The sequence below is a fragment of the Oryctolagus cuniculus genome, chromosome 7, assembly GCF_051225735.1.
Source record: "Oryctolagus cuniculus isolate XC-2025 breed Fujian yellow rabbit chromosome 7, ASM5122573v1, whole genome shotgun sequence".
Taxonomy (NCBI): Eukaryota; Metazoa; Chordata; class Mammalia; order Lagomorpha; family Leporidae; genus Oryctolagus; species Oryctolagus cuniculus.
The window spans coordinates 45,219,058-45,246,353 of record NC_142873.1 but is presented as its reverse complement, the minus strand read 5'-3'; the positions used below and the strand labels follow the sequence as shown (position 1 = coordinate 45,246,353).

At 50.3% G+C, this 27,296-nt stretch overlaps 4 protein-coding genes across 19 annotated transcripts; 3 read left to right on the top strand and 1 right to left on the bottom strand.

The window, feature by feature from the left end:
• The first annotated feature begins 546 nt into the window (after nt 1–546).
• Nucleotides 547–3,399, top strand: S100A1 (S100 calcium binding protein A1). Of its 2 annotated transcripts, XM_070077698.2 has the most exons (4): nt 547–643; nt 964–1,117; nt 2,481–2,634; nt 3,103–3,399. In XM_070077698.2, the coding sequence occupies exons 3-4, from the start codon at nt 2,494–2,496 to the stop codon at nt 3,244–3,246; spliced, it is 285 nt and encodes a 94-aa protein (XP_069933799.1). In that variant the 5' UTR covers nt 547–643; nt 964–1,117; nt 2,481–2,493; the 3' UTR covers nt 3,247–3,399. The 2 variants fall into 2 exon arrangements, with proteins under 2 accessions (XP_069933799.1, XP_008262621.1); XM_008264399.5 differs by lacking the exon at nt 964–1,117.
• A 1,026-nt stretch (nt 3,400–4,425) lies between these two features.
• Nucleotides 4,426–14,405, top strand: CHTOP (chromatin target of PRMT1). Of its 11 annotated transcripts, none has more exons than XM_089299921.1 (7): nt 4,426–4,719; nt 6,002–6,083; nt 7,407–7,560; nt 8,227–8,310; nt 10,441–10,624; nt 11,415–11,552; nt 13,188–14,405. In XM_089299921.1, exons 2-7 carry the CDS (start codon nt 6,019–6,021, stop codon nt 13,391–13,393), a joined length of 831 nt encoding a protein of 276 aa, XP_089156047.1. In that variant the 5' UTR covers nt 4,426–4,719; nt 6,002–6,018; the 3' UTR covers nt 13,394–14,405. The 11 variants fall into 11 exon arrangements, with proteins under 11 accessions (XP_089156047.1, XP_089156045.1, XP_089156046.1 ...); XM_089299919.1 differs by having other exon boundaries at nt 10,438–10,624; XM_089299920.1 differs by having other exon boundaries at nt 4,426–4,732; nt 10,438–10,624.
• A 5,091-nt stretch (nt 14,406–19,496) lies between these two features.
• Nucleotides 19,497–21,073, top strand: SNAPIN (SNAP associated protein). 2 transcript variants are annotated; one of them, XM_002715501.6, is made up of 4 exons: nt 19,497–19,659; nt 19,901–19,947; nt 20,171–20,289; nt 20,548–21,073. In XM_002715501.6, exons 1-4 carry the CDS (start codon nt 19,517–19,519, stop codon nt 20,647–20,649), a joined length of 411 nt encoding a protein of 136 aa, XP_002715547.1. In that variant the 5' UTR covers nt 19,497–19,516; the 3' UTR covers nt 20,650–21,073. The 2 variants fall into 2 exon arrangements, with proteins under 2 accessions (XP_002715547.1, XP_089156051.1); XM_089299925.1 differs by having other exon boundaries at nt 20,137–20,289.
• A 108-nt stretch (nt 21,074–21,181) lies between these two features.
• Nucleotides 21,182–27,253, bottom strand: ILF2 (interleukin enhancer binding factor 2). 4 transcript variants are annotated; one of them, XM_089299918.1, is made up of 15 exons: nt 27,142–27,253; nt 26,770–26,820; nt 26,584–26,643; nt 26,303–26,345; nt 25,539–25,643; nt 25,127–25,204; nt 24,705–24,807; nt 24,196–24,261; nt 23,816–23,932; nt 22,923–23,001; nt 22,649–22,736; nt 22,238–22,299; nt 22,042–22,156; nt 21,761–21,851; nt 21,182–21,655 (listed from the first exon to the last, which is right to left on the bottom strand). In XM_089299918.1, the coding sequence occupies exons 1-15, from the start codon at nt 27,150–27,152 to the stop codon at nt 21,495–21,497; spliced, it is 1,230 nt and encodes a 409-aa protein (XP_089156044.1). In that variant the 5' UTR covers nt 27,153–27,253; the 3' UTR covers nt 21,182–21,494. The 4 variants fall into 4 exon arrangements, with proteins under 4 accessions (XP_089156044.1, XP_069933793.1, XP_017201352.2 ...); XM_070077692.2 differs by having other exon boundaries at nt 27,199–27,253; XM_017345863.4 differs by lacking the exon at nt 26,770–26,820.
• Nucleotides 27,254–27,296: the final 43 nt, after the last annotated feature.

Below are 27,296 nucleotides of genomic sequence, written 5' to 3'. Positions count from 1 at the left end.
TAGAGGAGGTGACTGCCGATGGGGCGCCCAGCACGGGAACCCCACCGAGGACCCTGCAGCCCAAGGCCTCCGTCGGGGCAGCCCAGGCTGAGACGCCCACGAACAGACGGAGTCCAGGCTGAGATAGCCCCCGTTGGGGTGTCCTCAGATTGAAAGCTCTCAGCGGGGTCTCTGCTGAAACCCCTCAAAGAGGCTCCCAAGACTGAACTGCTTATTAAGGGGTCCGCTCAGGGAGACTCCGGTGGAGGCGCCTAGGCTGAGACCCCCTCGGCAGAATCTGCCCTCCGCCGGTCCCAGCAGCCTCAGGAGCTGCACAGCTGAGCTGGCGCTGAAACAGGGCAGTGGTCCCGCTGCAGGTCTTTTCCCGCCTGCTTCCTCCTGTGCCCAGCAAGAGAGCAGAGAGGGGGGTGGCGGCAGCCGCCGCAGGGAAGAGACACAGGGCAGCCTGTTCTAGCCCGGGAGACAGAGGGCGCCTGTGTCCGTTCCTGGCCCCTTGCCCCCGAGGTGTCTGTCCGTGAAGGGGTGGAGCCGGCGGGCAGGGTGGGCGGAGGAAGGCCGGCTGAAGACAGGTCCCGCACAGTTCGGAAGCCACATTTGCAGCCTTGGCCCTCTGGCTGGAACCTGCTCCCACTTCAGGCTGACTGTGAGTATCCCGCCCCACCGCGGGCTGGGTTTCTGGCCTGGCCCACCTGGGGGCAGGGGGCTTCAGAGGGGCTCCAAGAGCCCATGGCCTATGGCACTGTGGTGCACTGTGGGTCTGGGAGAGGTTGGTCAGGGTTTGGGATCTGGGGGAGATGAGGTTTGGGAGGTGGTGGGGGCTGGGAGCCCAATGAGTGAGGAAGCCAAGGGGGGACTGTGCCACTGAGATTCCAGGGCCCCGCCTCCCACAGCCCTTGGGCCCCCTTCCAAGGCTCCCTCAGTCCCCCATGGGGAGGGGCCTCAGCAGGGGGTCTTGCTCCCCAGGGCTTAGAAGAGGAAAGCAGAACAGGTGTGTCGCTGCCTCCCTTCCAGCCAGCTCAGCTTCTGCCACCCCCACCGACCTTGCCAGCTCAAAGCCCAGGGAGGTCTGGAGGTGGCAGAGCACAGCCCATGTGACATCAGGAAGAGAGGTCCTCGGGTACCATGACCCCCCTCCCTTCCCTTTCTCAGCCTCTTTCCCCCCATTTCTTTCCTCTCAAGTTTTCCCATCTGCCCTGACCTGAGGCCCTCTCAGAACCACCCCCACATAAAATCCTAGGCCCCTCCTGGATGGCGCTGGTAACTGAGCCAGCGGCCTCCCTCCCTGGGGCACCCTTTTATCCCCTCCATCAGCCCCGGCTTGGGTTCCATCTCCCCTGTGTCTCTGTGACAACCACTTCTCATGTCCAGAGTTCAGGTGACACTCACAAGGGCCCCATTGAGGAACTGGGGTGTCATCTGATCAGGGCCCATTCATGGTCCAGTCCCCCAGGACCAGGGAAGGATGGCGACATTTGAGCTGAGACATCTGAGCTGCCCCTTGGGCCACCTGGCTTGGCACCCTCCTCTCCCCAACAGACCCCTCCACTCTCCTGCTCTCCCCCAGGCCTCCTGAACTCAAAAGACCTCATGCACTCAGCCCGTTCCCTCTCCCAACATACTAGTGCCAAGCCCCTGCCCCACTGCCCCCCATCAGTCAGGCTGGCCTCCAGGTCTCCTCTTCCCCTCCCTGGGAGCCCTGGAGCCTGGGCAAAGGCCTGCACATTCCTCCTTCCCTTCCCATCCCATCGCCCATCCCCGAGGTGGGATGGTTTTACAGAGAAGTCAGAGGAAACAGCCTGGAGATCGTGGGAAGTGTGCCCCAGAGAAGCCCCAAGGACTCTGTTCAGGAGAATGAGCTGAAGGACCAAAGGGGGCCCAGCTGCTGACAGGTGGCTGGGAAGCAGTGAGACTCCCTGCCCAAGAGGCCTGGGGGCCCCCGAGCCGGCTGCCACTCCTGCCATCAGGTACCACCCAAGTACCAAAGAGACTACCAAACACTAAGGGTGGTGGCAGAGTAGGCTTTAGAGGAGACCCCAGCCCACCACCCCCCACAGAAGAGCTTAGCTGCACTCAGCAGGCAAGGTCCAGGGTAAAAATAGAAAACGGAGCCAGAGGAAGCCAGACTGGTCCTGTGACCATCCTGCCTGCCCCACCCTCAGCAGCCTCTGTCCAGGCGGCCAGGAGCCATTGCGAGTGTCCACTGCAGGCCTCTGGAGCCCACCAGCGCCAGCGGCTGTGTCTCTATGCCCCAACCTGGCTCTCTGGCTCGGCTACAGAGCACAGGTCTGATAATTTAGGTGTCAGGGTCTCCCTGCAAGGTACAAGTTCAGAGAAAGATAAGAGGCAACAGGACTCCAATCTCACAGCTGTTCTGAGCTGTGGGACCAAGGCCAGGCCTGAAGGCTTCCCTCACCCAAACCCCAGACACCCTAGACCTGGTCCCCAGCTCACTGCCTCGCTCTGGGGGGCCTGGGGGGTAGGTGCACTGCCACAATGGGCTCTGAGCTGGAGACGGCAATGGAGACCCTCATCAATGTGTTCCACGCCCACTCGGGCAAGGAGGGGGACAAGTACAAGCTGAGCAAGAAAGAACTGAAGGAGCTGCTGCAGACGGAGCTCTCCGGCTTCCTGGACGTGAGCATGGAGTGGGCGTCCGGGGCGGGGTGGGCGAGGGGTGAAGGGAGTGGGCACCTCCCTGTGGTCTCTCTCTCCACCCCGCCTCACCTCAGCCCAGCCATCTCTCTCCTCTCTCGTGCTTCTCTTCTGGGTTTTCCCAGGCTCCCCCACGCCCGGGTGAAGTCAAAACGCCTGGTTTATAGATCACCTGTTAAGTGCTAAGCCCTACATAGACTCATCGGTAATAAGGCTTCCGCAGTCTGGAAGGGAAAGACTGACACACCATTAACTCTGCCAGGTTAAGGATGCATTCTGTGGGCAGCAGGAGCCCACCAGTGTTTGAAGGGTTTGGAGAAGGGCAGCCGAGGAGACCCAGTTAGCCGTAGCTCTCCCGCTTGCTCATCTCCACCCCGTTCTTCTCCGTCACCACCCTCTGGCCCTGGACTCGGTGCTGGACACCTCTCCCGCTCTCTCCCCCCTCCACAGGCCCAGAAGGATGCAGATGCCGTGGACAAGGTGATGAAGGAACTGGACGAGGACGGAGACGGGGAGGTGGACTTCCAGGAGTACGTGGTGCTGGTGGCTGCTCTCACAGTGGCCTGTAACAACTTCTTCTGGGAGAACAGTTGAGCAGACAGCCCCAGAGGGCAGCGCCCTACCGCTCCGTCCCCCCAGACCTGCCCCTACACCCGGCTACCACCTCACACTCCCCCACACACCCAGGGCGCCAAGCAGCAGGCCCGCCCTGCAGCTCATCTCTCATTAAAGGCTCCTCTATTGCCAGCCGTCTGGTGTCTGTCTCCTGTGGGTCCGGAAGGGCAGCCCTGAGGGGTTTCGCTCCACTTATTTTGGAGGGAGGTCACGTGCATTCCATCTGCCTTAATGCTCAGTGGGGTTCCAGGTTCCAGCTGGAAGGGGAGACGTCTGCTTCCCAGCTGTAAAAACAGAAAAATCTCCTTTCAATCCTCAGCAGATATTTACAGGGGTCCTACCTTGTGCAGGAACTGGGGATACAGCAGTGAGCAAAATAAACACCATGGTCACCCTCACTGGGTGAAGTCCAGCAAGGAGAGAGGCCCACTAAAAATGCACACATACAACTCAGTGCCCAGAGCGAGGGTAGAGGAAGCCCCCACTGTGTGCTTTCTCTCTTTCCTCCAACGTTTGAGGACGTGATTGTGTGGCCATAAGGAAAATCCTTTCATAGGTCTGCACTAAATTCCCAGGGAGGGGAGGGGAAGGGGGATCCGGGACCTGATCAGAGGAGAGTTGAAAAACAGCCAAGTCAGGGAAGAGGAAAACATGGACGGGCAATGGAGGCTGCGGCGGATGGCAGGAGGTGTGCCCCCAGCACTGGCTTGCCCTGGCCTTTGCAGCACTTCACGACCCAAACAGCGAAGGGGCGCGGGGGAAAGCCACCAGTGCCAATCACCCGGCTCTGGCATTGCCAGAGACCAAAGCAGGTTCCGCTTTAAGATTTGTAAACATGATGCCTTAGCCAAGGGCGTGGGGAGAAAGGCCCGAAGGAACACGAACTCTTTCCTAACGGGACTAAAACCTCTCTTGGGAGCAGGGCCGCTGACAACTCCAGGAGGTAGCAGTTAATACCCGCTAGAATAGCGAAGCCACTAGCCACGCCCCGGGGGCGGAGCCATCTGTGTAACTCTAAAGCCCCTCCTTCCCACCCAGGGCTCCGCCCCCTAGCTCTGCGCAGGGCGTGACAAATCCCCGCCCCCTACTAGTGCGCGGATCCAACGTCTGACGCAATTGCGTCGGCGCCATTTTAGCCGGTCCCATGCCGCACTGGGCGTGGCGGCCATTTTGTTTTGGAGAGCGAGCGGGAGTTGGCGGCGGCAGCTGTGGTGGCACAGACTGAAGGCAGGGAAGGGCAGGCCGGGCGATCAGGCGGGTCGGCCAACGACACAGCCAGCCAACAGCCACGGACTAGCCTCGCAGTCTACCACTTAAGCATCTGACCCAACCGCCCATCTAATTAACCGGAGCCCCTCCACCGTCAATTACTGAGGTTCGGCCGGTCCCCGGCCCGCCCTGCCGCAGCCGTGCTGGCAGCCCCGGGAGGAGCACTGGCGTCCGTTTCCTTCGGTGCGTCTCTGTGGTGAGAGAAGGGGAGCGGAAGGAGCCGGCGGACGCGCATGGGGGGCGGTGGGCTGCGGGGACCGCGGGGGAGGGGGCGGGGCCGCGGAGGGGGGAGGGGCTGCGCCGGCCGCGACCCCGCGGCGGGGTTCACGGAGGCTGTCGTTGGGTACCGAGGAAAAGAAAGATCGTTGGACGAGTTGAGCAAAGTTGGCGGTCTTGACAGGGCTTTGAAGACTAGTGTTGGAAACAGTGGCGTGCTTAGGGTTAAGTTCTGTAGAGGGCTCCCTGGGAGCCAGCTCCCAGATGAATGCCCGTTTAGGGAACCTTTCCTGTTCCTTTCTCCAGATCCTTAGTCCGTTGTTAAGTTCTGACTTGGGAATAGGAAACCGATTTTGAGACTAGGCATGCCTGTATTTTCTTTCTAAACCGGCAGCTGTCAACCTCAGCTACTCATTAGAAGCACCTGGGTAGCTACCCCTCCCCCCACGCCCCTATTGATGAGCCCCAGACCTCCACCATCAGAGATTGCGGTTTGATCGGTCTGAGCCCAGGCATCTGTTTCTTGAAAGCCCCCTGTGGAAAAACAGGCTGAAAAGGACGAGTCTGGATCGAAAGCCAGACTCTCTTGCACCTTCTTGAGCTGTTTCTGCCATTTTGGACCATTTGGCAGATATTACATGCCTTTTGGCCTTGAAATTGAATAATTTCTCATGTAAACTTGAAGTGAGCTTCGATTTGAGGGTGCTTTTTAAAATTTTATAGAAAATTGAATTGAAAGACATTTTGGTGCAAAATAATTTTTGCATTCTATGCAGTCTTTTGTAGTATACGTTTCTATAAACTTTTTTTTTAAGCATTTGTGTATATGAAAGAGAGATCTTCCATCTGCTGGTTTACTCTCCAGATGGCCACAAAGGCCAGGTCTGGGCCAGGCTGAAGCCATTAACCAGGATCTCCATCCGGTTTTCCAACGGGTGGCAGGGATCAGATACTTCAGCCATCACCTGCCGCCTCCCAGGCCTGCAGGGAGCTATTCTGGAGGTGGAGTAGCTGAACCACAATGCCTGCCCCTCCAGAAACTTTTTCAGGATAGATCCCTTACATGCATAGATTCTAAAAAATTTCTTACCAAAGCAAAGTTACCTTTTAATTCCGTTTCCCATGAACTTTGAAGTACCCTCCCGTGTTCCTCAGGAGTCAGTGGTAAGGCTTTTTCGGTGGTTTGGGCCTTGTTCTGTATAAGGTGGCTGTTATTCTGACCTGCTCATTCTGCTGTTGTCCTTTGTAGATTCTCGGGATCTGAAGATGGCTGCTCAGTCAGCGCCGAAAGTTGTGCTAAAAAGCACCACCAAGATGTCTCTGAATGAGCGGTGAGGCAGCCAACAACAACTTCAGCTCCTTCCTAAGAAAACATTACTTAAATTGGCCCTGGGGTCCAATGCACAAAACAGTTGTAAGCTAAATATCAACAGAAGGCTACAGACCTCTGTTCTTAGTTACATCTAATGTGGTGCACAAAACAAATTGGGCGGTTGTTTCAAAACCCCTTATCAGTAGATTTTTATGTTAAGCTGTCTGAAATATTTATCCAGTGGGATGTATTTTAAAAAGACTCCTCACACCCTCCCTTTTCTTCAAGTTTTTTTGTTTTTGTTTTTGTTTTTGAACACGTTGATACAGGGGTTGTGCAGCATGGGAGCATGGGACCCTGGCTGCAGTAGGCTTGCTGCCTAGTCCAAGGCCAGCAGTGTTGCATCTGGCCTGTAAGAGGCAGGTAGCAAGCTGTGACTATGTCCAAAGGCCCTCGAATGTCATTCTTGGGCCTTGTAAGAGGCACTTGCTTTGCTCCATTTCACTTTTCTTTCCATTCTGCTTTTAGTTTGTTTTTGCTTTGGATTCTTTTACAGTTAAGTGTTCTTCTCTTCCATTCCATTAAACTTAACCATGACAAGAACAAAAAAGGAGTGTCTTCATGGGCCCTTAAATGATTGAATTAATCATTTCCAAAGATAACTGCTTGGAGACAGAAAAAGTGATCATTTGACACTAAGAAAAGTTAAGGTATTTAAGGCAGTTTCTATCTCTGAGAACTTTGCTCACTGAGTTACCTTTGAGCAGTGATTTTATTAAACCAGTGTTGGACCACTAAAAGGTTACAATGTCTCCTTTTGCCTTTTCTGGAGCCTATGTACTTCTCTCTTCAGATACACTAGTCCTCCATATCCACATGTTACTGAGTGACAAATATATTTAAAAATTGATGGCATTCCTATAACTTCTATGGCTATGGTGTTGTCATGGGTTTTGAAGGTGTTCTGGTCTCATATTTCTTTTCAAAAACCTCCAAGGTTTAAGCTTTCTTTGTTTGTCTTTGAAATTACATCTTCTGTCTCTTGTCATATCTGCTTATTGCGTGTTTTTCATACCTTCCACTTCTCTGAGAGCCATTACCTGAGCCCTTGTTATCACTTTGGATTGAATGTGCTGCACTTAGCTGCATTTCTGAGTTTCTGATTCTTGCAAGTTTGTCGAAACAGAGGAGTCTTTAACCCACTTCAGCTTTGATCTAAGTGTGCCACTTTACTTAAAAGTTCGTGGGATCTGGAGCTCCTGGTCTAGCAAGCCATGAAAATGCCAATAAATGTTTTGTAATAAAGCTTTTATTTAAACATCCATTTTGTTCGACCTTGAAGCTTTACTAATATGCTGAAGAACAAACAGCCGATGCCAGTGAATATTCGGGCTTCGATGCAGCAACAACAGCAGCTAGCCAGTGCCAGAAACAGAAGACTGGCCCAGCAGATGGAGAATAGACCCTCTGTCCAGGCAGCATTAAAACTTAAGCAGGTGAGAGAATGGGTCTTGATGCTCCAGAAGCAGCTGTGATCTAAGGCAGGCAGCCCACTGAGGCTGTCAGAACCTGATGGATGATTCCAAGGTGACTCAGGGCAAAAGCTGGAACTTCTCTGAAAGAGAAGTGCAGAGAATTCCAGCTCTGGCAGGTACTGATAAGTAACTTTTTCTTTATTGTCTTCTCTTCTAGGGAGTTTGCCATCTGTTTGACCCATTTGTGTTATCAATGACTAATAATTGCTTTTGTTTCTGGTCCTTTAGCCTTAAAGTAGATGAAAGGCCTTTTCCATGAAGAAAGTTTGTTTCTGTTTCGGATCATCTTTAAAACATCCTTTACTTACTGCTAAATGATAGATAAACTAGGGAAATAATTTTATTCTTTCGCCCCTCACACAGGAAATCTAAATGGCCCTAGTCAAAGGTAAAAGATACAGCAGAGTGACCCTCATGTCCACAGCACCTAAAATTATAAACAGTAAAGTAGAGCTAGAACACTGAGTAACTAAGAGTCAGTGGATTCTTTTTCAAATTTCCAGTAAATTGGGGGGCGGGGAGCTTAAAAACATGAGGAATAAACTTTAAATGGGGGGAAAAGAAAAATGTCGAGTAGGGATAATAGTTTTCAGATCTGAAATAAAACCTACTCTTTATTATTCATAGACTGTATGTGCAAGTCCGGACAGTGGCTGTGGAAGGATATGTCCAAGCTGTGGCTGGGCGTCTGGAGGGCGGTGCCATGCAACTGTAAGGACTTTAACTGGTAGCGCTGCATGGCTGTGCATAAATTCAGCAGTTAAATATAACTCCCTCCCACCCCCACCCTGAACCATTGGGCTCACTGACCAAAAATAAACAAGGCTTTCTGCTTCAGCTACCATAAGCCTTGGAAGTGATCCGATCTGTCCCTGGCTCAGGAAAGCAACAAAAGGCACCACCATTTTCCAAGAGTACATAAGAATTGCCGAAGAAAGCCTCTGACAGATCATTCCAAAGGACCTTTCAACAAGAAATTTTAGCTACAGGTGTGCAGAAGGTAGCTTCTAGTGTGGTGCTGTCCAGTATGGTGGCCACTAGCTACGTGTGGCTATTAAACTAAATGTGACTAGTACAAATGAGCTTAACTTTTCTTATTTATATTTAATTTAGATAGCCAGTGTGGCTAGTGGCTACCTTATAGCACAACTTTGTAAAAACTGGATGGTATAGTTGACATCTGTAAGTTCCCATCAGTGTTAGAAATCAGTCTTGGCGATAACTAAAGGTTGAAATGGGAGAACAGCTCAGCACTGAAAGCTTGGGAGAGTGGATATCCGCAGGTTAGCTGACTCATTAGGAAGAACTGGTGGGCCGGCGCCGCAGCTCACTAGGTAATCCTCCGCCTTGCGGCGCCGGCACCCCAGGTTCTAGTCCCGGTTGGGGCGCCAGATTCTGTCCCGGTTGCCCCTCTTCCAGGCCAGCTCTCTGCTGTGGCCAGGGAGTGCAGTGGAGGATGGCCCAAGTACTTGGGCCCTGCACCCCATGGGAGACCAGGAGAAGCACCTGGCTCCTACCATTAGATCAGTGCGGTGCGCCAGCCGCAGCGGCCATTGGAGGATGAACCAACAGCAAAGGAAGACCTTTCTCTCTGTCTCTCTCTCACTGTCCACTCTGCCTGTCAAAAAAAAAAAAAAAAAAAAAAAGGAAGAACTGGTAGAACGTAGTCCTAACCTCATAATTCTGTGTGCTGATCAGGGGAGTGAGAGGACAGGCCCTTAATGGTTGGTTGCACCTGTGTAGAGCCTTCCCTGACTAGAAGCAGTTTCTATCTTGTACTAGAAGACTAATCAATAATGCCTCACAACATAGATTTGAGGGACATGGTTGCAAAAAAAAAGTCATTGGTGGTATCTTGGTACAACTGATTTTTCATACTTAGTGACTGATGGCTTCATAGAAAAACAGGTTTGCTAGGGCTCAGGCCTTGGTTATGTTCAAGGCTTTCTAGTTCTCCCTTTTTTTATAGGAATTCTCTCAGATTGATCTTCATGGTTTCATTCTGAGGAATATATTATTGAAAATCTCTGTTTCTGTCCTTGTCTTTCATGTGGCCCTGAATTTTGTGATTAAAGCTCACCTGCCTTAATTCTTACCTAGTTTGGCTGGCTCTCGGGAGATGTATTATGAGTTATATGTTTATTTTTAATTAAAGGATATTATATTGGATTAAGAGAGCTATTTACAAGAGTAGACTTGGAATTATGAAATTTTAAGAAATGAAAGGAAGTTTGACTTTTTTGTGTTTATTTGCATCTTAAGGTAAAAAGTGGATCGTCTGGAGATAGATACTCAGAGGAAAAAATGGAGCACACTGGCCTCTTTGAGAGATCAATCTTGTTCTTAAGTCACAAGAACTCAAATGAACTTGTAATTTAAATTTTGCCCAGAGTGTGATCAACTTCTATGGTGTTTGAGTAAGCCTTTGAAGACAGTGGTAGAGCTTGGGCAGGTATGAATCAAGTCATGTCATTGTCAACCTGTGGTTCAAAAACAGAATCCAGGACTGAACTGTGTAAAATATTCTTATTACAACTTAAGTTCCTACTGGCAGTATATGACTTCTGTGGCCAAACTAGCGAGGTAATTTATAGTGATGCCAGTTTCATGGGACCATACACAAGCATCTGAGAGTTCTGCTCTGGATCACAGTTCCACTTCTATCCCGTGTGCTGAGGCAAAGGTTTGCTTCTGGTCTGGGATCTTTATGACACCCCCAGCAGGTTTATATCCCTCCACACCAAACACCTCACTTGCTTCTTTTTCTCTGCACTTTGAATTGCCAAATCCCACTGGATTGCTTTTTTGATCTCAATCCCTTAACACCTTTTCTTCCAGAAGAGCTTAAAGCAGCGCCTGGGTAAGAGTAACATCCAGGCACGGTTAGGCCGACCCATAGGGGCCCTGGCCAGGGGAGCAATCGGAGGACGAGGCCTGCCCATAATTCAGAGAGGCTTGCCCAGAGGAGGACTACGTGGGGGACGTGCCACCAGAACCCTACTTAGGGGCGGGATGTCGCTCCGAGGTCAGTACCATGTGCCTGATAATTGTCAGGCTATACTCCTTTCCCTTTTTTCTTGGGCTGCTTATGGACCCATTTGTTTAACATCTTTTGAGCCTGGATTTTGTATTAATATAATTAATAACTTTTGAAATCACATTTTTAATAGTGCTGCATGTCTTTTATCGATACCATTCCTTTTCTGATAATGTGCAATGGTGAGAGGCTATGACCTGCGTAACAACAGGTAATTCATGTCATCTCCATTCCATTTTAAAACACCGTGCTGCTGCTTGAATCAAAAAGCACATTGATGTTCTAGAAATAAGTCAAATGTAAGAACTTTGTTGGTCTTTTGACCTATATCTTAACCAACCATCTCTGCTCCTGGTGCTGGTGAAAAACTACTGTATCTGGAAGAGAGGACAAGTTGACCCATAGCATTTAACTTGTATCTTATGTTTTGGGCAGTATTATACTGCCATGTATAGTTTTTCATTCCTACAAGAATGTATTAAGAGCAGGAACCGTTTATTTTAAATCTATAATGCTAGGCATCTATCTGATTATTCAGTAAATATGTATTAAATGTATGTACTTACTACCAACTTCTTCCAAAAATGGATTTGTGGTCAGACTTGTTGAATTGATTAAAGAGCAGCTTTTTAATCTGCTCACATTGTGTGTAGTTTGCCCCACCCAACCTAAAAATTAACTCAATTACTCATTTAACCCTCACTGCCTTCCTTTGGTCAGAATCTACTTTGTCTCTCTTGGATTTACCTGCATATACATTGTGTGCCTCCTCTCCAAGGTCAAAACCTGCTCCGAGGTGGACGAGCCGTAGCTCCCCGAATGGGCTTAAGAAGAGGTGGTGTTCGAGGTCGTGGAGGTCCTGGGAGAGGGGGCCTAGGGCGTGGAGCTATGGGTCGTGGCGGAATCGGTGGTAGAGGTTAGTCAGCTACCAACTTCAGAGAGTAGCTCCCTTTTATTTTCCTCCCTTAAAAACTCAGAGCCACCTTTCTGCACAGCTTCAAGTCGTAGACAGGCTTGTATGTTTGTCTTGTTTTGTTTTTTGAAACTGGCTTATTTTCCAAATTCACATGCTGGTAGTGCAAAAATCTGTCATTTTTCCAAGAACCAGTCAGGTGTGTATTAGCCAGATTATATGTAGTCTTCCAGACTCTTGCAGATGTAAATTTTATTATAAAAATGACTAAATAGTTTGGGATCTTTTCTGTCTCTGCTGAATCATCACCACACACACACACCCCTCATAGCTCAAAACACCAGCTTGAGTCAGATAAGAATAGAGAAGAGGGAGATGTGCAAATATGAAGGCAGAGTGAGGTAGACTTGGAGCCGGGCACTGTCTCTGAAGCCAAGTTCAGCATGCCTGTGGGGAACCCTAGATGCCTCTTTCTGATCAAGGTGGACAGTAAGATGATACTCTTGTCAGTGAACTCACTGGCTCTTGATGATTATACCTTTGAGAAACTTGGTGATACTTGTTTTGTGACCTCATGACCCAGATTGGAAAAGCTTAGTGGTGGTGATGGTGTTACTGCCAAATCTCATGGGAGCTTTCTGACTTAGCTTAATGAAACACTCCCAACAACACCTGTAGGGGAAGGGGAGACCTGTTCTTATGGTCCCTTGTTTATATTCCTTTGGTCCTTTTAAAGTGTGTGGTGGGTCTTCCATAATTTATGACCATGAAGCTGCCAAGGAATATTAACTGTAGGAAATCTGATAACCAAGGGCTTGTTTGCTTTCCCATTATGTGCTACTTGGCTTATTGAGTGAATTGCAAAGGAGTTTGAGTTTCGGGATGAAATACCATGTTTCTAGAATTATCTTGATTTGGTTTCTGAGAGACATCACAGGGGTGGCAGAGACTAAAGTAGCTTTTCAAAAAAGCGAGTGTGCTTTGTTAAGTGAATTGAAACCACCTCTCAAATAGCCACATTGTCCTAAGGTGACTAGAATCAGAGGTAGACGGGGCTAGGACCATTCAAAATGTTTTTTTCCATCTTCTCACATTATTCCTGTGTCAAAATAACTCCTCAGTCTCCTGACACATGGGGAAGTCAGCTTGTTAGACCTCACTAAGTTTAAAGAGAGATGAGATCATTTTCCTGAAGGGTCTCCAGTAAAGCTTCATTTGGAAACTATCTGCCTTCACACCCTTGATTCTCTGTGCCCTTTCACTTTCTTTCTGTCTCGCTATATGGGGTTATCTCTAATGGATTTCAGTAATGAACTGATAGTGAGGTCTCAAACTTTAGGTTATTCTTTGTCTTAGGAAAGATTAATTTTTTTAATTATTATAATTGGCAGCTATTTTCCCTTTGATCGGATAATATTTTAAGTAGCATTTAGAGATGAGCATGTAATAAGGAATTCATTATGTGTGCTTTCCATGTGTTGCTTTCTATCCAGTGTGTGTGTGTTTCCAGATTTCTCCTTTACCCTGCCCTTCAGCTTTTCTCAGCTAGGCTCCACTACTCTTAGGGGCATTTACTATAGCATTCATTAAGCCTAATTGTAACTCTTGTTTTTGTTTTTGTTTTTTTCCTCGGGCCAGGTCGGGGTATGATAGGTCGGGGAAGAGGGGGCTTTGGAGGCCGAGGCCGAGGCCGTGGACGAGGGAGAGGTGCCCTTACTCGCCCCGTATTGACGAAGGAGCAGCTGGACAACCAGTTGGATGCATACATGTCGAAAACTAAAGGACACCTGGATGCCGAGTTGGATGCCTACATGGCGCAGACAGATCCTGAAACCAATGATTGAAGCCTGCCCACCGTTGTGTGAGAGACTCTTACTAAAATCACCACATCTGTAAATAACCTTGAGATAACAGTTGAAAAGAAACCTGATTGATGCTGGAAGGACCTATCATAATAGGCTATGGACTTAACCTACCACCAGTTGTGCATTTAGTGTGTTCCTTTGACTTTTTGATACTGTGTTGTATGAAACCCTTTTTCTCTTGATTTGGTTGGGCTTTGCTTTTTTTCTTTGTTGTTGTTTCCTTCGCAGACTTCTCTTTGAACATGAATGTGTTGGCCTTACGGCTAGGATACCCTCTTCCTACCTCTGCCTCCCTTCACCTGCCATATACTCTAATCTTCATTTCCTCGGTTCATCTGTGTTCCCTCACAAAAAAGTCCTAGAAAGAGCCACTGTTCCTCCCTAATGCCTAGGTTTCTGAGATTAAGTTCTGTATAATAACCTCTTAGAAGTGTTCAGAACATCTGGAGCTCAGAAATGTGTTGATGATGCAGTATACAGTGTAGTAAATTGGGAACACTGACATTGCCAAGGGCCAAAAAACAGTTTATAGATGGTAGAAGCTCAAGTTTGATTGAAGTTGCTACCATGTGCAGTAACACGTGTGGTAACTAGGCTTGCTGGGTTGGGTAAGATCCTTTCTACCCACAAATGAGATTTATACACTCTCCTCTTGGCTTTGTATTTCCCAAGGGATTGAGCTGGTTTAACTCCTTCATATAGAAGAAGAAAGCCATTTGGTTTGGCCAGTGCGTCAGAAGGTACGGGGATGGAAGAGCAGTGGCAGACTAATTGCTGGGAGGATCAGAAAATAATACCTGGGCTGAAAAGCAATTAGTCTCGTGTTTATTCCAAACCAGTCTTGGGTTTCTCCACTCACTGATTCTGTCTGAACTCCTCTCATTTCCCTTGAACGTTTAAGTAATTTCAACCATAGTCTGTCAACTGTTCCAGGTTCTGTGAAATCTTGTGTATTTCTGATTCATTATAACAAACTGTTCTCTCAAATCCAGCCAGGATTTTCTCTTATTTGTTGGGCTCCTCAAAATGCTGTGGCTACTTTAATGATGTCTTGGTGTATGTACCCTACCCCTAGTTTCATTGAGAGGCCTTTTTTTCTTGGTTATGTTAGAATTCTAGAGGGAATGTGCCTTTGGGGCAGAAAGTGAAGAATTTGATCTCCTTTGGTTAATCCCTACAGAACATCAGCCCCACAAGTAGACCTTTCAACCCACAAATGCAAGCAAGGGTGGTGGTGGACAGCATTCTGGGTCTTGGACTCTGGCCCTCACTGCCTTTTTACTCTGAGTTGTACAAGCGAAAAGAATAACCTGATCACCTACAACCAAGTCAGTTGCTTTTGGGCTACCTGGCATCTTAAAATCCTGAAAGATATGTAGATTGGGGGATAGGAAGGGAGTTTTGGTCAGGACAACCTAAACTTGAATCCTAGCTGTATGACATGGAGCATCGTGGTGTTCTGTGTGTGAGCAGAGAGCTGGATATTAGTGACTGCAGAGCTGAACCCCAGTACTGAAGCTGCTGCTGCTACCACATTCCCCAGAACTGCAACAAGAACAAAATGCTAGGGTCCCTCCCACCTCGTAGGAAGCTGTTGCCTTAGGGAAGGTCTCCATGAGAGGTGGTGACCAGTGGGGCACCAGCAACTCCCTCACTAGCCTTGGGCCCTACAGGCCTACCTGCTGCAGGTCAGTGTTTGGGGGAGGGGGGGGTTGTGACCCACATACTTAGGTCCCTGCCACCCATGGGGGAGATGAACTAGTGAATGAAAGATATCGCAGCTTTTCAGATAACAAGAAATAGGCTTTTTAAAAGGAAACCGAATAAGTACAGGCACAGTGGACTACAAGAATACATGCAGGGAAAGTGTTCAGTGGGTTTCAAATGGTACAGGAGGTAGCCAAGATTGTGTAGGGAGCCTGGGGCCCAATGGTCTGGTTAGAAGCTTGGACTTTGGATAGTGGAAGAATACGAAAGTTTTGTTGTTGTTTTTTTTTTTATATTTATACATAGCTTTTGCATATTTTAAAGCTGGATCTCCGGCCGGCGCCACGGCTCACTAGGCTAATCCTCCGCCTTGCGGCGCCAGCACACCGGGTTCTAGTCCTGGTTGGGGCACCGGATTCTGTCCCGGTTGCCCCTCTTCCAGGCCAGCTCTCTGCTGTGGCCAGGGAGTACAGTGGAGGATGGCCCAAATACTTGGGCCCTGCACCCCATGGGAGACCAGGATAAGTACCTGCCTCCTGCCATCGGATCAGCGCAGTGCACTGGCCGCAGCGCGCCAGCCACATCGGCCATTGGAGGGTGAACCAACGGCAAAGGAAGACCTTTCTGTCTCTCTCTCTCTCACTGTCCACTCTGCCTGTCCAAAAAAAAAAAAAAAAAAACTGGATCTCCGATCTGCTGTCATTCTCCAAATGTATTGAGCCATCAGCAGTGCCTCCCAGAGTGCATTAACAGGAAGACAGCTGAGACTGGGGCCTTGAGTGCTGTACTGGGTAACCTCCTGGCACTGAAAGGTGCTAAGAGTGCCAGCGTCTCAGCTCCCTGAAAGCTCATCAGGCAGTTCAGCTAATGCCCACCCTCAGCGGCTGAGCATCAGTCCCCCACGCCGGCCCAGGGACCAGGGAAGGGTTGGAACCTGGGCAGAGGGCCTGGCCTGCTTTCTGCCTCTTCTGTGGAGTCATCTGTGTACAGCAAACCCTACCTCCCATTGTTTTCCTGGGCTTTGGAGACTTCTGAGGCCCCGCTGTCTCCCTTCTCATGCACCAAAAAACTATCACAACACAATGTTTTGATCCTGGGCCTTTCCCAGACACCACCTTCTAGTGTCTCACCATGTTGGCTACCAGGACCATGTAGGGAAAGGAGTGGAGGCTCTTGAACTTGCTTTAGTGGCTCTCCAACGTGTACCACACCCTGGCTGGAAACCCAACTGGGAGTGCTGGGTCCCTGAACACACAGTCCAGGGACAAGGAGAAAAGGATGGATGGTCATGAGGGTGGGGACAGCAGTATAGGTATAGGATCCTTAAAGTCTAGGGGCAGGTGTTTGACACAGCAGCTTAAGTCACTACTTGGGACGTCCACTTACCATATTGGAGTGCCTGGTTCAAGTTCTGGCTCTCCAGCTTCCTGCTAATGTGCACCCTGGGAGGTAGTAAGTGATGGCTCAAGTGTTTGGGCCCCCTGTCACCCACGAGGGAGACCTAGATGGAGCTCCTGGCTTTGGCCTGGCCCAGCCCAGGCCATTGCAGACATTTGGAGATTAAACCATTCAAAGGAAGATCTCTATTTCTGCCTTCCAGTAAAACGAAATTCTTCCAAATTAAAAAGAGGGCCTAGGAGGGCAGAGCCAGAGCTTCCAGGAGATGGGGACAGACCTGACGTCTGTAACAGACTCGCAGGCACTGGAATTCCAACAGCACCCGAAGGAAACCAGCTGCTCCAGGGCTATGGCCGGGGTGGGGGTTGGCAATGTGGGCACAGCCAGGTCAGCAGGTGTCCTGACCACCAGCCTCTCAGGTGTTTGCCTGTTCCCGTCTGCTAGTGGCAAACAGCTGGAGGAGGTCACAGCTCAAGCATAGTGGCCGTGGCGGGCAGAATTCCCAGGTCTCACTGGGGGGCATTACCCCTCCTTGGGTGAGTGGAAAGGGAATCAGTGGGCTGAGACTGCTGGAGGAATATGGAGGCAGGTAGCCCACAGACTAGGAGTAATGCAGAAAGTACAAGGGAGTTTTCCCAATGGAGATACAGGAAGGAGTAAGAATATTAATCACATTGGAAGTGGCTTAGGCGGAGGGTCTGGCCTAGAGATTTTTGAGTTGAAGTCAAGGGGAATGAAATATTGTGAGATGGTGAACTGAGGCCCAAACTGGAGTGCAGATGGTGCTAGACTTACGATAGTGTTACACCCTCATAAATCCATTATAAACTGAAAATAACACTCTTTAAAATGGTTATGGGGCTGGCGCTGTGGTGTAGTATGTTAAGCCTCTGCCTGCAGCACCGACATCCCATATGGGCATCAGTTTACCTGGTTTCCCAGGTGTTCTGTTTTTTCTGTTTTCCAAGTCTGGCAACCTTACTTCGAAGAGGCATGTGAGAGGACTGCGGCCCAACTCGGGGACTTGTACAGACACTGGGCGCTCTACCTCCCTCCAAGGCCCTTTGCTGACCCAAGCAGCTGCTCTGCTCCCTTCCCAGGCGAGCCCTGCAGGACAGAGGCCGTCACCCGCCCCCTCCCCTAGGCTGTCTTCCCAAGGCCTACTGGGAGGCGAGCCGGGGCTGCCCCAGCTACTCCCTGCACTGTGCGTCCTCCCGGAGGAAGTTGCCTCGAATCACCAGAGGAAACAACACAACAAAAAGTGTGCAAAGCATTAAAGTGACCACAGCTGGGGTCTCAGGTTTGCAGCTGCTGACCGCCATTCTCTCCCAGAAATCCTCATGCCCTTCTTAATTCCTGAAGACGAGGCTCAAAACTGAATATTCTGGGGCTGGCGCTGTGGCACAGTAGCTTAATCCTCTGCCTGCAGCGCCAGCATCCCATATGGGTGTCGGTTTGAATCCTGACTGCTCCACTTCCTATCCAACTCTCTGTTATGGTCTGGGAAAGCAGTAGAAGATGGCCCAAGCCCCTGGGCCCCAGCACCCCTGTGGGTAGACTTGGGGGAATCTCCTGGCTCCTAGCTTCAGATTGGCGCAGCTCCAGTCATTGCAGCCATCTGGGGAGTGAACCATCAGATGGAAGACCTCTCTCCTTGTCTCGCCCTCACACTGTAAATCTACCTCTCAAATAAAAGAAATATTTTTTAAAAATAAATAAAAATTTTAAAAAACATATAACAAAAGAAAAATAGAATATTCTGGTACCCATGTAACTGGATCTCTCTGCCTGCCCTCTAGGAACATGGCTGCCCATGTATCTTTCCACATGTCTTAGGGCATTGTGGGAAACTGCAAACGCTAGAATGTAAGGGACAGTTACAAACTCTCTGGAAAGTCATTACAAAGGAAACCAAGGGTGGGCATTTGGTGCAGTGGTTAAAATACCACTTGGGACACCTGCACCCCATATTGGAATACCTGGATTTGAGTCCTGACTCCAGCTTCCTGCTAACATGCACCCAAATACTTGAGTCACTGCCACCCACTATGGGAAACCAGCATTGAGTCCCAGCTATCCTTATGTCAAAAATTAAATACTCCAAAAATAAAAATAAAATTAAGGACTTTTATTTTCAAGAAAGAGAGAGGTGAGAGTACTCCCATTGGATGGTTCACTATCCAAATGCATACAACTGCCAGGGCTGAAGCTAGCATGAGTGACACAATGCAGGCCTCCCATATGGGTGTCAGGGACCCGACTGCAGTGTCATCACTGCCTCCCAGGGCATCAGTGGGAAATGAGATTAAGGAACCGGAGCCAGGAATTGAACTCTATTGTGGTACCTGCTGGGCGAACCTTAATCACTGGGTTCATGTGCACTTTCTGGAGAACGCTTTTCAGGTAAGAAAAAATGAAAAGCGGGGCCGGCACTGTGGCGTAGCGAGTAGCGCCAGTTCGAGTCCCAGCTGCTCCACTTCCAATCCAGCTCTCTGCTATGGCCTGGGATAGTAGAAGATGGCCCAAGTCCTTGGACCCCTGCACGTGCGTGGGAGATCTGGAGGAAGCTCCTGGCTCCTGGCTTTGGATCAGCGCAGCTCCGGCCGTTGCAGCCAACTGGGGAGTGGACCAGCGGATGGAAGACTCTTTCTCTCTCTCTCTCTCTCTCTCTCTCTCTCTTTCTCTGCCTCTCCTTCTCTCTGTGTAACTCTTTCAAGTAAATAAATAAATAAAAGAAATTGAAAAGTGAAAACACATGCAGTGTTTAAAACGTTCAAAACTCTCCAATTCAAGGCCTACTGAGAGCTGCAACTCCCAGGGGGCTCTGGGGCTGGGCCCTTTTCCACGCCCTGCTCACTCGGGAGACTCCATTTCCCATAAAGCCCAGCGCCAGCGCCGGAGACGCCATTTCCCGGGCGCCCCCTCGCGACGCACGTCGGGACGGCCGCAGCTCCCGGCGGCCCTCGCGGCAGGTTCCGGGCGCGGAGACAGGTCGTGATGGCTGCGGCTGGCTCCGCGGCTGTGTCCGGGGCAGGGACCCCGGTTGCGGGGCCTTCAGGCCGCGACCTCTTCGCCGAGGGACTCCTCGAGTTCCTGCGACCCGCTGTGCAGCAGCTCGACTCTCACGTTCACGCGGTCAGGTGGCCGAGAGGGAAGGTTGGGGGCGAGGCCAAGAAAGGGTGGCGACGAGCTGGGTTGTAGCTGGGACCGACGGTAAATCTGGAAAGCTGCTTTTGAGGCAGGGGAGAGCCAGCGCGAAGCCGCAGGTTGGCGGAGGCGGGTGAGAGGATGAGTTGAGCCTGGCTTCTCAGTGCTTTGGAGATACGTGTAGAAACTGGTGTCGGGGATCCCCACTACCTGTGCGCTTTGCATCTCTTGCAGAGAGAGCCAGGTAGAGCTCCGGGAGCAGATTGACAACCTAGCTACAGGTGAGCGCGCACCCTCCTACATCCTAAGGCCTGCCTCCAGCTCACTTTCCTGACTCTGTGTTGCTAACCTGTGGGCTGGGTTTCTGTCCCCTGCTTCCAGGACATCGGGGGTGCCCCGAGTCTGGCTGCAGCCCACGCGGTGGGTGTTTCCCCTCCTGTTGCTAACTAGCCTGCTTTCCCCGAGAACAGGAGATGAGCCATTAGATGTTGCTTCTATCCCCAGAGCTGTGCCGGATCAACGAGGACCAGAAGGTGGCCCTGGATCTCGACCCCTATGTCAAGAAGCTACTTAATGCGCGGCGCCGGGTGGTCTTGGTCAACAACATTATACAGAATGCCCAGGTAGGAGCTCCCTGCCTCGGCTGTTCCCTTTCACTGCTTTGAGTCAACACATTGGAAATCCCGAATTTCTAAAATCCTTGGGGACAGGGAGCTAGCTGCTCAGTGTCAACCGTATTAAACTCACTGTTCTTTCTCAGCATCCAGTTGCTGTCATTTTAATGTATAAGACCCGAGATGGACCGACATTTCTCAGCACCTAGCGGGCTCAGCTTTAAAGCCCTCACAGGAATTCTGATCCCAATCTTCCTTGTCTCCCAGGAGCGGCTGAGGCGGCTGAACCACAGCGTCGCCAAGGAGACAGCCCGCAGGAGGGCCATGCTGGATTCTGGAGTCTACCCCCCTGGCTCTCCAAGCAAGTAACCGCAGACCCAGGCTTCAGGCAATAGCACAAGGACTGTCTTCCAGCTGCCTTGCTCGAAGACAAGAGCGGATTCTGGGAGATGGCAGCTCTGCACTTAGGCTTACCCACCTGTGCAGGGGCCCCAGGAAACCTGCATACCGTGGGACTCAGGTGCCCAAAGGATGCAAATCAGTTATCAGCTGAGGCCTCTCCATACTGGAGGCCCACTGTTCAGGCCTCGGTGGGCAGAGTGGGCATCCGAGGTTATCAAGCCCGGGCAGCACGTCCCCTCCCCGTGACTGCTTGCTTCCCTGTTTACACTGAGGGCTGGGAGGACAGGGCAAAGGCAAGGCGAACAATGACTCCACCCTCTCCTCCTGCACTGGCTTGAAAACGCTAGCAGTGTTGCTAGAACCATTTAATTCAATAAATGCTTAATGAGTACTCTAGTTTACTCTAGTATATGAAAAGGTTTCAGAGGTCTGTATTTTAAAACCTAAAAGGAAGCAAACAGGTTGTTACACGCCAAGGATAAAATAAGACCAAGAGCCCTACTAGGAAGTACTTTAATGGTTTTTCTTAGAAAAAAAACTCCCAGACACTAACAGTTCACAACATTTCAACAAAGGTACTGGTTCACAGGGGCTTCAGGAGTTAAGTACTAGGAAGAAATTTGGTATCCTGCTTTACTACGGATGAACAGCACAGGTCATTAACGGGACACTTCTGCCTGCTAAGCCAATATAAACCCTAGTGGAATGGCATTTCCTTCTTCAGGCCGGCTCCCCTATCCCACAGAAACCCCACGATGGAGCCCCACTGCGGCTGGCAGAGGCTCCAGTCTTCCTGCTGGGTAGGAGGGAGGTCACTCCTGAGTCTCCATGCTTTCCTCTTCCTCTCCTTGAGGTGGTTCTTCGGTGTTCTCCTCCTCTTCCTCGCCTTCCTTCTTCTCTGGTGGCTTCTCATAAGCCTTTTCTGAAGGAGTCACTATCACTCCGTCCCAGGTAGATATTTCAGAAGCAAGATCTAGAAGAGAAAAAGCCCCCTTAGTCGGTGGATATCTAGAAATCCGAGTAGTAGCATCTCTGTAACCAGAGTACAAGAAACCCCGGCCCAGCAGCAGTCACTTACAGCTGGCATCCCCCTCCTGGCCGAGGATCTTCCTAAAGCCCCCGTGTGAGAGGATTCGCACCAGAGTCTGAGCTGTGTAGCACACCATGTCCTGAAGGAGGAGAGCAAGGTGAGGGTAACTTAGAAAGGAAAACCAGCATCCTCATGAAAACAGAGATGAAGACATTTCATCTCAGGACCAGTCTTTCCGAGTCCCCAAAGATCCCATAATTCCCTCTGCCTTCCGACTATAAGCATGCTAGAGTGGAGCTGAGGGCCCGTGTCAGGAGCTCCCCTGGTACCTGCTGCTCCAGGGTCATGACTGTGTGCACTCTGAAGTTGCCACTCTCACAGGGGTCAGTGATACCCACAGAACCCGGAAGGAATAGTCCTGCAGCCAGAATCTGCAGGCAGCGCCTGGAACACAGGGAGGCGTTCATACAACGCTGCTCACAAACAACGGCCGCCCCAAAGACACCCCAGAGCAGCACGCGGTACCTGTATGCCACGTTCAGGGCCAGAGGCTGTCTCGTGGGGTTGTTCATCACAGCGTAGTGCCCCTAGAAAATGATAAAGCTGGTGAGTGAGGCACCAAAGCAGAACTTCAGATCCTGAGGAAACTGATCACTAAGGTCTCCCCAAATTCTCACGTTCAGAAGAAATTCTGAAGGGACTATTCAATCATTTCCCTCTACTGTCAAAATAATGGATAGCAGTAATGAAAAGACAAAGAGGCACTGTAACCCCGTAACTATTCACTTAAGACTCTGGAAACCCCATGAATAAACTCTGGATTATTTGTCTACCACAGTGTTTTATTCTTCACCTAATTTCAGATTCTGATAGGCCTGCCTGGGAATAGCTGTTAAATAGGGATGACCAGGAACTGCAGTTGCCTTCTGTACTTACAAGCAGATCAAGGATCCAGGGTGTGAGGGGCTCAAAGCCGGGAAAACGAATCCTCAAGTCCTTCAGCAGTCTGATGAGAACTTTAACTCTAAAAATAAAATTAAGGTGTAACTCAAGGATTGAAGTAGTACACTCATGTATTTCTACACCTGAGAAAGTTGAAGCTCACTGTGCCATTTCTAGAACTATATAAGAACTATATATTCTTTCTCCTAATCTTGCTACTCACTGCCAATTAGGTTATTTTAATCCAAATGGCCGGAGAGGGACTCACGTGGACTGAGAGGCATTTTCCTCAAACCAGCGGGCGTGTCGGATGGCTGCTAAGGCACTCTGCAACACCTTGATATCCACTAGAAGAAAGAATGACAGCCAAGAGGAATCACTCCTGTTACCAAGCAGTTCAGGCCCACGACCACAGACCAACAGCCCGGATGCAAGGCAGGCTACCTGGGCTTTGTTTCTTTAAAACTGCCCCCAGCCACAATCTAGGATGCAAGATGTGACTTTCTCCAAAAGCCTACGCTGGGTGGGCAACTGACCCAGCAGTCAAGACACTGCTTAGATGCCCACATCCCTTACTGGTTGCTTGGGGTGCAGAGCTGGGACTGCACCCCATGCCAACTTTTTGCTAATGTGTACCCTGCAGGCAGTGGTGACAGCTCTAGTAGCTAGGTCCCTGCCACCCACATGGGAGACGTCAACTGAGGTCCAGGCTCCTACCTCCGGCCTGGATCAGCCCCAGCTACTGCGGGCACCTGGGGACTAAACCAGGGGGATAGGAGGCCTGTCTACCACCTATTTCTTAGAATCTGTAAGTATTTCCTCCGTTCTTTGGCCCAGCCCCAGCTGTTGGGGACATCTGGGGAATGATTTAGTGGATGCAAGTTGTTTCTCCCGCCTCAGATAAATAAATAAAATATAAAAAGCCTATCACCCTCCCTCAGTATTTCCTCAGTCCTTGTTAATTCTTCCAACTATTGGCCATCCTGTCTTTGAAAATGTTACTAGCAAGCTGGCAAAACTATTTCCAGATTACACAAGGAGAGCAAAATTCAGCGAGTCCTTCAGCTCTCAGGTGGAATAGCAACAAGCTAAGTAATACCCACAATACTATTTTGAATTTCTCCCCCAAGTCCCCCAGCAATAGAGGGAAAAAAAACTAACAGTGGAGTTCTGGGTCCAGTTTTCGGAGATTAGGCGGCACTGTTGTAATGAGAATCTTCACCGTGGCATCCGAAGAACTGATTTCAAAGCCAGTTTCATTGGTCAGCATGGTCAAAACTAAAACAGAAATCAAAAGCCATTAACTGTCACATTTCCCTTAAATAACCAAAGTCAAATCCAGAATGAGGATTTGGCCTAGAAATTCAGAAGGGAGACCAAATGGATTCTGAATACCTAAGGCCCCCGTTAGAAACTTCTAGAGTGTAAAATTCCGCATTTCCTCTCCCATCTAACCTGACCGGACTTTGTCTGAAGTGTGGATGTGATTACAGGACCGGGACCCGTTCAAGCACTCAACACACTCACGAACAAACGCCCACCTTCCGAAGGATCCTGTGCTCTCAGGCTTTCCACGACTTTGTTCCCCAGGGCAGCAACAGCTTCCACTAGAGTGAGAAAAAGGGAGACAGGTGCTGTAATAATCTCGTTATCATGTATGCTTTCTCCGTATCTGCAAGATGTTTTACACTCTCATTTCTGCCCTACATTCAGATAATAAATACTTTAACGAGGGGCAGCTAAGGCCTGACCAGAAACTGAAGGCTTAGGGAACAGGATCCTTCTATTTTATGGACTGGGTTTTCAGATCGGGGGCAAAGATAACATTCTGGATGGGCTCATTCTTTTGCCTCCCCTCCCCAGGCTGCCTCCAGTTGAGAAATACTGCCTTATAGAACCGGCCATACATTCTTTCACTCACTCCAGTTTCTCCTTTGTCATGTTGTAAAAAGAATCTTTTCTCACAAGAAAGCTGAGCTTTAAAGAGCCTAGGCCTCAAGCCATAGAACCTGCCACATTCCGTTCCCACTGTCACAAGACAGACACTCACACGTCGGCAGGATCTTGAGTATCACCACCAGGTCAGCCACATTGTGTCCTGTAGTCATTGTTCCCTTTTTGTAAGATCCTACCTGCCGGACTTCTTCAATTTGCTGTTGGGAAAGAGATTTCAGGAAAAAAAATTTCAGATGCCTCGATGCTCTCAGAACTCTGTGATAGGTAACAGCTTCCTATTACTCAGACTTGGAAGTAGCAAAGGTAAAATCCTACCCCAAGAAACCACATGAAAGCCTGGCCCGTCATGGCCGGCTGGTATCAACACAAACCGTATCCCCAGGATCAGTATTAACAAAGAAAGGAATCCCACTGTACTGTCCAGGTTCAGGCAACTGAAAAACTAAGAGACAGGAGCCAAGGAAATCTGCACATCACCAAGGCCGCCCTTTCCTGGGGCTGTCATCAGAAACTCACCACTTCAAATGTCCCCGGAGCCACAATCAAATTGTCAATCACATTGTTTATTTTTGTCACCAGAGAAAGGATAGAAGCCTGAAAAACAGTAAAATCCCAAAATGAAAAGTTGTAAGCAATTGCTCTGAGTTTGGATATTTTCTCCTGATCCCTTCTGTGGAAGCTGCCAGCCATCAACAGAAGGTTCTAAAAACAACTCAGTGCTTCTGGTCTTGAACTTGCCACAGACAGATTCCCCAGTGAAAATACAAATGTCTATGCCATGTGTTTAAGACGCTCACCTCGCTCCCCATCTCCAACCACAGTGAGACAAGAATGCAAGCTTTGGTGGGCCTCAGGCTCAGGGAACCTATTCTTACTCTCCACTTCCCTTCTGTGGAGAAAGCTCAGAAAGGGAGCCACGAGCACACACCTGTTCGGCAGAATTGGGAGCAAGGTCCTGATTCCTCTTCAGCAAAGCTTCACTGAAGGAAGTCTCATCAGGGGCCGGCTTGACCCGGGGGAAAGCCATTTCACACTAAATCACCAACAAACAAGTATAAACCATTGACCACCAACAACATACAGGAGAGACTGGTTTTATTCCTCTATTAGTGCAACAGAAAAACTTGAACACAGAAAATTCTGCAACACTTGCGGTGCAGTGGGTTAAGCTGCCACTGGCTTCTGATAACAGAGTCCCGGCTGCTCCACTTCCAATCCAGCTGCCTGCTAATGATCTTGGGAACGCAGTGGATGATGTCCCAAGTTCCTGGGCCCTTGTCACCCATGTGAGAGACCAGGATGCAATTCCTGGCTCTTGGCTCCAGCCTGACCCAGCCCTGGCTATCGTGGCCATTTGATGAATGAAACAGTGGATGCAAGATATTTATTTCTCTGACACTGTGCTTTTCAAATAAATAAATCTTTTGAAAAAACCTTCCAACAAGGACCCAGAAGAACAGCCATAATTTATGTTCTTACTACCTTTATATTAACAAATAAGCCAGAGATGCAATGAGTTGTTCAAAGATTATAATCAGGTTATTGCCAAGTATGCTAACACACAACCCCAAGGCCGTTCCCAAATCCCTTCTCCTACTGCGACCACCATGTCAGGGGGCTGTTGGCCTCCACCACTTCTCCATCTGCTGGTGACCAGGGGTCAGGACCCGTTCACCAACCCAAAGCACTTACCAAATAGAAATCAAATGGGATATGCGGCACAAAGGGCCTGAACCTGCAACAAGACAAACAGCTCAAATTATTCAGCACACAGCAATCAAGCAAGATGTACACGATGCACCAGCAATTTGGAAAACACAGACGCACAGCTTGCGGAGGGCCGAGTGGGCTTCTGAGCAAGGCCCGCAGCAGAAGCAGGGTGTGACCCCGCAGCCGGCTCGCACAAAAACACCCTCAGACCCCGCCAACCTCCTCTTAGGTGCCCCAAACTAGCAAGGAAAACTGGCACTCACCCTCCGCCCGGGCCGCCTCTGGAGCCGAAGCGCCCACCGCGACCACGGCCTCTGTCACCCCTGGAAATGCACAGACGTTACTGCCTGGGAGCCGCCGCGGCCCGGCCTCGCTTCCCGCCGGCCGCCCGCCGCCGCCCCCTCCCACCCCGCGTCCCGAATGGCGCCCGGCCCCCCACTGCTCGTGACCTCCTGCTGCCGGACGACTTATCCGCCAGGTAACAGCGTCGCGCAGCGCCCCTGCGAGAAAGACCCTATAACCCGGGGGCACGCCAGCCCCCAAAGCCGGCGCTCAGCGCCCCGGCCGGGCACATGCCGGGCGTCACACGCGGGCCGTCAGGACCAGCGCCGCACGCGGGGAAGCTCCCCCGGCGGCCTGAGCACGACGCCCTCGCGGAGGCGGGCGCCCGCCGCCTCCCCGCCCCGGCCCCAGCCCACGCCGGGCCCGCGCTCCCACCTCCACCCGCCGGGCTCCCCGCGCTGCCGGCCCCGGAGTTCGCGGGGTTCCGGCCGGCCGCAGAGGCGCGGCCCTGCCCGGTCCTCCGACTCCTCTCGACCCACCTTCCCAACATTCTCGGTCGGATACCCACAATCTTTCCAGCACCTCGGTCCCCCTACCTCATGGCGCCCTTAACACCGAACAATGGAGGCCGCACCAACCGCCCCTTTCCTCAGAGAAGCAGACAACTGGAAAGGCGTCTGGCCGGCGTGTCCCA

Excerpts from the sequence above, each read along its gene's own strand:
- S100A1 (XM_008264399.5), top strand. The coding sequence starts at position 2,494 with ATGGGCTCTGAGCTGGAGACGGCAATGGAGACCCTCATCAATGTGTTC. Across the intron at positions 2,635-3,102 it reads AGCTCTCCGGCTTCCTGGAC|GCCCAGAAGGATGCAGATGC; the intron begins GTGAGCATGGAG and ends CCCCCTCCACAG.
- CHTOP (XM_089299919.1), top strand. The coding sequence starts at position 6,019 with ATGGCTGCTCAGTCAGCGCCGAAAGTTGTGCTAAAAAGCACCACCAAG. Across the intron at positions 7,561-8,226 it reads CAGCATTAAAACTTAAGCAG|ACTGTATGTGCAAGTCCGGA; the intron begins GTGAGAGAATGG and ends TATTATTCATAG. Across the intron at positions 10,625-11,414 it reads GGGCGGGATGTCGCTCCGAG|GTCAAAACCTGCTCCGAGGT; the intron begins GTCAGTACCATG and ends CTCCTCTCCAAG.
- SNAPIN (XM_002715501.6), top strand. The coding sequence starts at position 19,517 with ATGGCTGCGGCTGGCTCCGCGGCTGTGTCCGGGGCAGGGACCCCGGTT. Across the intron at positions 19,948-20,170 it reads GATTGACAACCTAGCTACAG|AGCTGTGCCGGATCAACGAG; the intron begins GTGAGCGCGCAC and ends TTCTATCCCCAG. Across the intron at positions 20,290-20,547 it reads ACATTATACAGAATGCCCAG|GAGCGGCTGAGGCGGCTGAA; the intron begins GTAGGAGCTCCC and ends CTTGTCTCCCAG.
- ILF2 (XM_089299918.1), bottom strand. Across the intron at positions 22,157-22,237 it reads GCCCTGAACGTGGCATACAG|GCGCTGCCTGCAGATTCTGG; the intron begins GTACCGCGTGCT and ends CCTGTGTTCCAG. Across the intron at positions 21,852-22,041 it reads TCATGACCCTGGAGCAGCAG|GACATGGTGTGCTACACAGC; the intron begins GTACCAGGGGAG and ends CTCCTCCTTCAG.